The following is a 10,402-nucleotide window of genomic DNA, read 5'->3' as shown; positions in this document are numbered from 1 at the left end:
TTAAGTAAATAATACTTAAAGCAAATAATACTTAAGGTAAACATTACTTAAGGTAATAAAGTAGTAATTAATTTTATTTATTTAAAAACCTTTTATTATTAAATCTCTTTTATTATTAAACCTTTTTTTTTATTAAAAATATTCCTATACCTATTTAATATATTTTTTAATACCTATATTATATTTAAATTTAAAGTTTTTATTAGCTTAAATATTAAAAAGGTTTTATTTATTTTTAATATACTTAATATAATAGAATTTAAAATATAATTAAAGCTTATAAGGGGTAATAAATTAATATAACTATATTTTTAGCTTTAATTATATTTAACTAATATTTAAATAAAGATAATAATATTTAAAAAATGTTAAAGTATATATTTAAAGTAATAACTTTAAATAATTTATTTAAAACTTATATTATAAAATATTATATATTACTTTATATTAAAACAATAAAGGACCTTATAAAATAATATTTAAATGTAAGTTTTTAATTATCCTTATTTTTATTTATCATTAAATTAATTAAATAGTATATATTTCTTAATATTAACTTCTTTTTTAATAATAATAATAATAATAATAATAATAATAAAAGTAAAGAAGGCGGAAAGATACCTTAACGCCTTATTATTATACCTATTATGCCTATATTATTATAATTAAAAAGGAAGTATAGGTTTAATAATAATGCTAAATAGGGTGGAAAGAGTAGTTGAAACGCTGTTATACCTTTACGCCTATGGAAATAGCGGGAAATATAATACTTAAAGCTTCAATAAAGAATATCTAAGCTATCGTAGCTAGTTTAAAAAATCGACTAGTATTAGCTATAAAAGTAATAATAGTTAGGATTTATTATATTAAGCTATAATATGGTTATTATAATAAGGTTAATTTAGATTTAACTTTACCTTTTAAAATAGCTTCCGAGACACACTTCCGTAATATGTCTTCAGAGCTGAGATCATTCCAAAAATGGCAATTCAAGTATCCAGCGTGCTGTAAATGTCCTCATAGATTCCTTCTGCTCCGTAGAAGTTTACCTTCGCTCCAAATGTTTTGACCTTTTAAACAAACGTCGTGGTGATCTGTATTCTGCCTAATCCGAAGCCCTCTTACAAGACTATTCTTGTCATGCTGATCAGGAGATCCAGAAACGAAAACCAAACTATAGACAGGAGCAGACTACGATGCCTCTGATTTCCCTTCTTCTTACAACAAGTGGCATGAATCACAGCAAATCTGTGGCTCGGTACTGTTATTCTCCCCAACTAAGAACTAGGTATATATCTCGCGAAAAATCGGCATCCTTTCCGATCCGATCTGGCGCCTCCGATGCGGCTCATCCCCACCTTCTTGGCTCACGTTGCCTCTCCATTCGCATCCTGGTTGCATTTCGCTACAGCGTTTCCGGTCGAAGATCACACACCTCCCCGCCTCATGAAATACCAGGTCAAATAACAAAATCGGATGGCCAACCTGGACCCATTGGCCAGATTGATCTGCTCTGTTATCGGCCGTGTGTTGCAGCTCTCCAGGTTCCTGGCTACTAGGCCATCTGCTAGGAACCGTCCATTTTAGGGCCTCGAAACCTGCTGTACTGCTTGTCAAACATAGATGCATTATCCCCTGCCTAGACACGCTGATACCTGCTGTCTAAGGTAATGAGAATGGTGATGGGGGTCAACAACCATGTCTATACTAATCACTATCATATGACTTATACATCGCTCTTCACGTCACCCTTACTCACACCATCTTGTACTTCCATTCCTTTTTCTATCTTACAAACTAGCGCCTGGACGTCAATTAGAACTTATCGACACAGGCTATGGATATATGAGCGATGCAGCTGAGCTGGCTCCTGGGTTACTCAATTTTGATGGTGGCGGCCACTAGGGAGGCTTTAACTTACAGCCAGGGCGAGGAGCTAAGAAGTGTTGTTGCTTCTACCACCGTCGGGCAGGACTCGATGTCCAGGAAAGTCGTGTTACATGAGGCGGTGACCCCTGGAGTTATCGAGGAGCAAATCGGGGCCGAAAGGCTCTCAGCGGGAGTAGCTGGCCGAAAGAGTGAGCCGGCAGCAGGGAAATCTTTGGCATTGCGATTGCCTAGACCAACAGCAACACCATTGTTACGGAAGCGGCAGGATGATGGCCAGATACAAGCACTTTCATCTCAACTACAATCGCTCTCACAATCTGCTACCCAAGCTATATCATCCGTCTCATCGAGCGCTTCCTCAATGTTGAGTTTGATATCACAATCTGCTCAATCTGTACGACAGTCTGCAGATCAAGCCACACAGTCAGCAAACCAGGCAGCTGACCAAGCTAACCGGGAGCTGTCTCAAACGCGGTCGTCGGCGTCAAGTGCTGTGTCTTCGGCTAACGCGCGTGCTAGCGATCAGATATCACAGTCGTTAGCTAGCATGAGTAGCCGTATATCAGCCAACCAAGCCAGTGCAGAGAGCAGTGCCAGCGTGGCTATAAGCTCTGCAAGAGTAGCCGCTAGCCAATTTGCAGCGAGTCAGATTCAAGCAGCTCAAGAGGGCGCAACTGGTGTGACGGTATGTTAATTTACACGTACCTTTTGAAGATGCATACTGATCTTTAATGGCATGTAGGATAGTACAAACCCTCAAATGAACCAACCGCAACCAATTTCAGTATCCACTACGAATCTTGCTATTATTATCGTAGTGGCGATTATTGGCACCGCCATCTTGAGCACAGCTTGTTCCTGCTTCTGGTTGCGATATAGGCAGAGGAGAAGATCGTCTCGCTCGAAAGAGGTCCAAGGGGTCAAAGAGGAGAAATATGTGAAACCTATCGCAGTTCGAGGTTCCTTAAACCCGCATTTCCCACGTTTTGGCGGGTCCTTCAAATCCCCAGCGAAAGAATTCAGGCTGCCAAGCTTCAGTCCTCAGATCCAGTCCAAGAAAGCTCAACGTGAAGAATGGGGTAATATTGGCTCTGCGGTCAGTGATTATAGCGATCAAGCAGAGAATAGGGTCAGTGGGCGACGCGCAGAGAAGGCAGAAGAAGTACAGCCACAAGCTTTTCGACTACAGAAAGGCAATGGCGTCAATAATGCAACTACCGTCCGTCTTATTCGGGTTAATAGCGAAAAGAGCAAGGCAGAATCGTCTACGGGTATTCAGCAAAGTGCAGCAGAGCCCATGCCTCCCCCACCTATACTGAACACACCAGATCGAACCCCCGAGATTCCTGCTATCCCTGCTTCAAGTCAATCGTCACCACGGGGGCAACCACAAACCAGCACTTCCATAAGTCAACCGCCGGATGACAAAGGGCCTCCCTCTGGAGGGCGGGTAAGTTCTCGCTCAACGCGTATTTTAGACACGGAGACACCCGGTTGGCGTCCGCCGACGATCTCAACCAAAGCGAATCGAAATCGCTTCAGGTTTCGAGATAGCAGTGACATGGAATCGGCTGAGCCAACGCCTACCGACGTACAAGGGCAAGCCAGCAGTGGCCGCGACAACTCATATACACGAGCCTCTCTTGGGCAGCCTAAAAACGCTGGCGGCACTTTTGCGACATTCCCTCGGACACGTAACGAGTCACAGAGAGAAAGTATGATGAATCGTGGTAGACCTAATCTCGACGGCCGCGCTGCTAGACTCGGGTAGATAGAGGGAGTTAGATGAGGTTTGATAATGTGGATGGTATTAAAAGGGTATAATTTTGTTTCATGGCTAGGCAAGGGAGGAATTGATTTGGTGTAAGGCGTATTTGGATATACCACCACGGAATTTCATATAGCACTATTTAATGAACGTAGAAAGAATATGAAAACGTTCTGAAGATTAGCTCTAAAATGTTGTTTTCTACTAGGTTACCTGATTGATGCTTGTCAAGCTTCATTTTTGCTAGTAACTATTTATTCTATCTCTAGTTATCTGATCTTTGTTATCATGGTACTGGTTCCCAGCTAACTTCCCATACCCAGAAAAGCTGGTGATAAAGGAGTTGGAAACTCACAAACAGCACAAAAGCTCACTGACACCAGGCCCCCTTGGATACCATAGTCTCGTCAACCAACCTGAGTAGGTACCCAGTACATAGCACAGTGAGACATTGAAGTACCGTGATGAGCTAGCTACAAATCTACCAGTTGATTGCGATCCTGACCATGCCCCTTGCTTCCTTTGCTTTTTTTTCTAGTTTCTGTCTTACGAAATAGATGAATCGGCCGTTGGGAAAAACAGGAGCGTGTGACCACCCACCCACATCCGCACTCATTGTTCAAAATAGAACAGACAGGGAGGCAACAAATCATTTCCATAACTAACATGCACATCCCACGCCGCTAATAGTAGAACATGATGGTGGTAGTGAATCAGATCGGGATCTTTGTGCATTGAGCATGGTATATATAACACCCATCCATGCACGTAAGACAACATGAATACGAGTCCCCCGCGCACAGGACATAGATAGGTAGGTGCTGTAAGTGGGAGAAAAAAATACATTATGCTTTTCTGTATATTAGTTCAGAATGACGTACACTTCAGAGTGGGTAGAGTCATGAGCAGACAGCCGCCATGATGAACCTTGACGTCTCTGCAGGTTGTACATACACCGACAGACTGATAGGTATGATAGCCATGCTTGGTAGCATGTTAGAAGGAATGCTAGCAGGAGCTGTTCATGTTAGATTACTCACGAGGTGCCACGGAGAAGCCTCGTGGGCAATTATAAGTTACTAAGCCCGGCGCCTAAGAGTCACATGTGGCTGGGCTGATCTGCAAGTGTCCCATTTTGATGCCATGAAATAGCCCCTGTTTGTCTGACATAGAAGAGCATTAGAAGGAGTTGTTCATCACATCACTACGGTATTCAAGGGGACAAGACATTTGCCCAATGTGTTGAGACCTTGTTTTGCTTTGTGATGTCTACGTTTCATCCCTAGTAAGGGAGATCTCTCAAAGACTTGCCGTGAGCCTCATCTATTTTTGCCCGACTGCTGCTCACGATCGATTGCTTGCGCAATTTTGGGCATCTCTACACGTGGTATGGTGTTGGTAGTAACCAGTTTGATGACTGAGAAATGTATCTTGCCTTCTCTGGTCTTTCCGTATGTCTTGATTAGTGTCCAGGAGCTTTCTTAAGACTCACCAGCCTTTTGGCTTCTAAGATGATTTGCCAACAACGCCCGAGTTATATGCAAGTTTTCTTCTGCCGATGCTTTGCAAAGATGCAAGTTGCAGACGAAGGGAAAAATAAATCGAAATCAAATACACCCGCCCAACTGACTATTGCCCAGCTTTGAAGCTGGCTCAACCTGTACTTTTGACCCATCTAAAGGCAGACAGGTATACTTGTTTAGATACCGCCAGTTGCCAATAGTGTAGTTCGTTGATGATCACCGAGAACTCCGTAACCCAAATCTATGCAATTCGTCCGTATTGAGTCATCGGAATGAGTCATGAGACCAGGCAGGAATGCGTTCATCGCCCTGTATGCCAGACGCCGCTCCCAATGCATCGCCATCTAAACAGAATTCTGCTGTTCCTACATCCGGTGAATAGTAGATGCCTCAAGGGCCTGTAAAAGCTCCGGACGACTCGAAAGGGCCTCTTTGGCTTGTGAGTAGGTGAACCATTGGCGTTCCCGCTTGTGCCTTTCGGGCCAGTCGGCTTCTTCCCGTAGCACTGTGGCTTCATAGAAACGGTACAGAGATTTGGGCGCCTCCTTCGATAGCTTTTTAGGTGGTCGCGAGTCCACGATGTTCCCAAGATCGTAGTCGACCCGGATGGAAATGCCGGCTTCTTCCCACGCCTCCCGTTCAGCGGCTTGCTCACATTCCTCATCTGACTCCCATCCTCCTTTGGGCAAGACCCAGCCTTTCCTCCGTGTTGATTGAATCAGAAGGACATACATTCTATCTTCGGTGAGGGGTACCACTCCAGCAACTAGTCGTTCGCCGTTGGAGCTATAGCCTGCCAAGCCAATTATTAGTTCGTCTACAATGTAGGCGAGACTTCTACATAACACTACATTTTAGGCGTAACAACATCCGAATGGGCTTGAGTGACTGCTCAGGATATACACTTACGTTGCATACTTCTTCCCGTACGAGACTCCATGGAACGATTATTGGAAGAGGACGCCATCTTCGAATAATAGCTAGCTACCCGCGAGAAATGTCGAAAAGTGGCTTGCCTGGGGGAAATGTAGATGGTGGTAAGGAATGCGGTGGTGGAGATAAGAATAGCTCCGACCAGAGTCAGCTTGAAAGAAGATGACTTCACGGTATCCTATTCAGCAGCATGGTTGAATAGCGGCAAGAAGAATTATGTTGTAGGGGTAAGTAGTGGACGTCGATGGTGAAGCGCTTGCGCCAGGGGGTGGTGGCTTGGAGGGTTTAGAGCTCGCGACGAAAAGGCGGCACTGAGGCACCGGTGTAGGCGACTGGAGGCAGAAAAATAATGAAGGCCGACGTTCTTAAAGGCACATATAAACCTCAAGACCCATAATAGAATGTTCCGCAAGTCCTGCAAGCTGCTCCTTGAGATCACGGGGCGTAGCCGAGTATCGCATGCACGAGGGATGGATTTGGTTGGCTTGGTAGTCCACTTTGTTGCAGGCTGAACTGATTTGTCGAGGGTTTCGGTAGCTGGGGCGTGCGGGAGCCACGGGACACTACACTATTGGGGAGAACAGTTAAAAAAAAATACTTTTCTGGTCCCAGAGAAGCGAGAATCATGCCAGCGCTAAGATTAAAAAAAATTAAAAAAAAATTGTGGGAGAGGTAAGTAGGTAGACAATGTAATTAGTCCAGGGTCAAATCAAACAATGGTATGCTGGAGGAGAGACCAATGGTGTGGATTTGTGAATGGGTATTGCAATGATCCGTGCCATCATCACAAATTGGATGGATAGAACAATAAGAGGCACAATGAGGGGTCACGAATAAGGAAATCCACGATTGATCTTTATAATACATCTGCGCAGTAACGGCAACGGGATTACCTAGCAATGACCCTTGTACCAACCCGGCATAGCACAAGCTGGGTGCTTGGATGGTGGTAGATACCTAGTCCAATCCTTTGTGTTGACTGGTCTGACTGGTCTCGCCACGGAGCCGCAGAGTTGGACAGGCGGGACGGGGAGAGAGAAAGAGAGAGCGGGTGATGAGCATTTGACCTCCAGACTAGCCAGGCTGCTTGCTCACTGCTTGGACAACACTTGCAGCAAGCAGGCAAGGCAGATTTCATGCAATGGACACAAGGACCACGGGACTGACAAAGACTCAAGCCAAGTCCAGTGGTGGCATATGTCGGTGAATCAAAACGAACAAGGTCCAAGTAGGGGAACGACTGGTGATAGGACAGCTTGAGGTGAGGTGACGTACCTGTTAATGGGCAGCTTTACTAACCCTTGAGTCTTGTGTGTGTGTGTCTGCGTAAGTTCAATGGGCAGAAGAAGGTCTGACGGTTCGAAAGAATCTCATCAAGATAGTGGACAGGTTGAGACGCTTGTGCTTAGATGAGATAGATCCAGAGACCGGCCCTAGTCTGTAGCAGAGCTGGAAAGCATGGATAGAGATTCCGAGAGAAAGATGGAGACAGCTTAGAGTGAAAGGCTACTGTACAGCAACAGGGCTCACTGATCTAACCTACAGGTTGGATGAACTGGCCGAGGATAGATTTGCTTTTATCATTTTTTTTGTTATATTAGCAAGCCAGACCAGGCCCAGCGCCGCTAAACAACTATGCCATGATTCAGGGGTCAAGTCATTAGAGGATACATGGTATTATAAAGTGTGGCAGAACCGTCCAACTGCATGCCAGGTAAGAAAGACTAGAACTTGTCCAGGGCATTGAAAAATCGTTGCGAAGCTCGGCCGTGTTGTCATAATTCCTAGCGTGATGAAAAAAAAAAAAAAAAAAAAAGCCACGGTGGGATAGAGAACAAGAGCCCCCAAGAAAAACGGCCATAAGAGACAGGGCTCGACAGGAAGAAGAAAAATATCACCCAAGCGTTGATCAAGCCCCTCAGTAGCACTGTCAGTGAAGAAAGTTACTGTATTGTTAGCCACTCAGACGGTTATTAGTACTTGATTAGGGCTAGCATAACCAGTAGAAACTACCTACCTAGGAAGGTAGGCATATCAGTGTATTATTACCCACTAAACAGCACTAAACAAGTATGCCCAGGCACTGTCATGGCACCACACGTAAGTACCTACGTAGGTACATAGCTGGGTTATGACAAGTACCTGCAACGTATCATAGTAAATAAATACTTGTAATACTTTATGTAGTTTTCTCTAAACCTGGGGGAGGAAGTGACGGCGGCTCTGACCTTGGTATAGATTTTATATGCATGCTCTACGCGTTTTAAAAAGACTTAGGTTAGTGACCTGCAGGCGGGGCAAGCATCCTCAACGACAGTAAACTCAATGTTACTTGGGTAAAGTCCGTGAACTGACTGCCATGACATCTAGCCAAAATAAAATAGCGGTGGCATGGTTGCCTGCTTAATACATAGGTACATTTAAACCAGCATGAATACCTGCTTACTTACGATATTTTGTAGTGCAGATGTGCCTACACCAATGTAGTTAACACGGGACATGGACTGAATGCACGTCACTCCCTTAGTAACTACCTTAGTCCACGGTCAAAGATCGGTTGCATAACAGCCCAATCAGCACTTTGTTAGGTTCATTAGGTGCAGATTCCCTGGAGGGGGAAGACGCAACCCAAGTCTAACCCTACGGGCCTAAGTATGCTAAATGGACCGATCATTGCATGGCCTCGATGGCCCATCCAGAGCAGAATCGTGTTTCTCCTTACACCCGGTTTACTATGTAGGTAGCTGAAGGGGTGTGTGTATGTGACTAGGGTTACGAGTCCAGTAGACAATCTTCCTTGTTGGTCGTGTTAAGAAAGCACATTGGTTCACCAAGTTTGTATATGAATACCTACCGGTCTGTGCCGTGGGATCGTGGGGGGTCGCCGGTCAACTCGGTCTTTCCAATCCTGCATATAGTAGGTTGAGGCCGTGGCCGTGGCCGTGGCTGACGATGGCGACTCGAAGTGGCAACAAAAATTTACCACTTCAGCATTATCCTTGGCCCTACCTAATTAAGTACATAAATAGGGAATATATCTGCATGTTGTACTTTGTTCGTGATACTTGTCTTTCCCCCTGGAAAACAGATAGCTCGAGCATATACTACCTAGGTATGTACTGGTATGTTCTGTAATAGTTTGAAATATCTACTTACATAGTATTCCGTAAGTACCTATGTGGTTTAGCCTCAACCAAAGCATCTGCTTTCGTAACCGGCAGAAGACTCAACCTACTAGTATCTACATTTTCTAAAATGCCACTTTAGACACTTTAGATGTCCTCCACATGCAGATAGGCGCTGTATGTCCATCTACCTACCTACATGTACCGTACATGATGGAGAAGAGTGCCCAGCAGTCGCCCGTAACAGGACCTCGAGTGTTAGGAACGCCTGTGTAGCCAAGTACAGCAGTGCCTTAGTGTACATACATGCAGCTGACACTGCACGTGGGTGGCCATGTACATGTACAACTAGCGCATTCGTTGTACATACCTACCTACTTCGCAGTCTGTCTGAAACCCATCGCCCATCACATCATCACTCGCTCACTGCCTTACCACCTACCTCTTCTGCCCAACATATCTACATACCTCCCATCGTGGACTTTGTCGTCCACGAGGAGAGAACTACCGACAAGTCTCTCAGTCCAAGAAAAGTACCCACCCCCATATCCAAGTCCTCTCCTTCTGTCCCCTTCCTCACCTCTCCTTAGCCTAGCCCTCAGCCCTCAGCCCTCCTCTCCGCTGGCCCTCTGTACACTACTATGGACGTAGTAGGTAGGTAAGCGCCTGTCAACATCGTCTGTCTGCCTTTTCGCACTGCCGGGCGGGACCAGGGTGAAAATCGCCGTTTGTATGACACAATAACACCATAATACGTATGCCTCCCGAACCGGCCGCGTAAAGCTTCAAGCCTTCATATACCTAAGATATCTCGTACCAGCTCTCCCAGAGAGAAGGGTTGCCGAATCCGGTATTTCGCTCTCGCCAGGGTCATAAACCGGGACTGGCCGGACATCAGCCTCCCTCCTCTTTTCGGTTCGGTTATTAGAATCATTGCAGCATCTGACTTGATGTCCATCCAGTAGTAGTCGCCTGAAATCCCAACCCACGCGATAAGGCATCCCCGCGTCTGCCCCTGAGCAAACGACTCCTAGCATACTACTCCCACCTCTCCCACCTTCGCTACCACCGCACACTGCCAGTCTTTCTACCGCTTCCGACAAGAGTGCACCTTGTTCGCGTCTGGCTCGGTCTGGTCCCGGGACTCTCGTGAGTGTCATAAT

The 10,402-nt window shown here is 45.2% G+C and overlaps 2 protein-coding genes across 2 annotated transcripts; one reads left to right on the top strand and one right to left on the bottom strand.

The window, feature by feature from the left end:
• Positions 1-1,706: 1,706 nt before the first annotated feature.
• On the top strand, positions 1,707-3,876 carry F5B22DRAFT_77548 (uncharacterized protein). Its single transcript, XM_047980558.1, has 2 exons — positions 1,707-2,575; positions 2,633-3,876. The coding sequence occupies exons 1-2, from the start codon at positions 1,853-1,855 to the stop codon at positions 3,659-3,661; spliced, it is 1,752 nt and encodes a 583-aa protein (XP_047832337.1). The 5' UTR covers positions 1,707-1,852; the 3' UTR covers positions 3,662-3,876.
• Positions 3,877-5,025: 1,149 nt separating this feature from the next.
• Positions 5,026-6,605, bottom strand: F5B22DRAFT_77560 (NUDIX domain-containing protein). The gene is made up of 2 exons (XM_047980559.1): positions 6,091-6,605; positions 5,026-5,974 (listed from the first exon to the last, which is right to left on the bottom strand). The coding sequence occupies exons 1-2, from the start codon at positions 6,146-6,148 to the stop codon at positions 5,547-5,549; spliced, it is 486 nt and encodes a 161-aa protein (XP_047832336.1). The 5' UTR covers positions 6,149-6,605; the 3' UTR covers positions 5,026-5,546.
• Between the last annotated feature and the right edge of the window lie 3,797 nt (positions 6,606-10,402).

Source organism: Xylaria bambusicola, assembly GCF_022495145.1.
Source record: "Xylaria bambusicola strain CBS 139988 unplaced genomic scaffold F5B22scaffold_13, whole genome shotgun sequence".
Taxonomy (NCBI): Eukaryota; Fungi; Ascomycota; class Sordariomycetes; order Xylariales; family Xylariaceae; genus Xylaria; species Xylaria bambusicola.
This window is presented reverse-complemented; position numbering and strand designations above follow the sequence as displayed.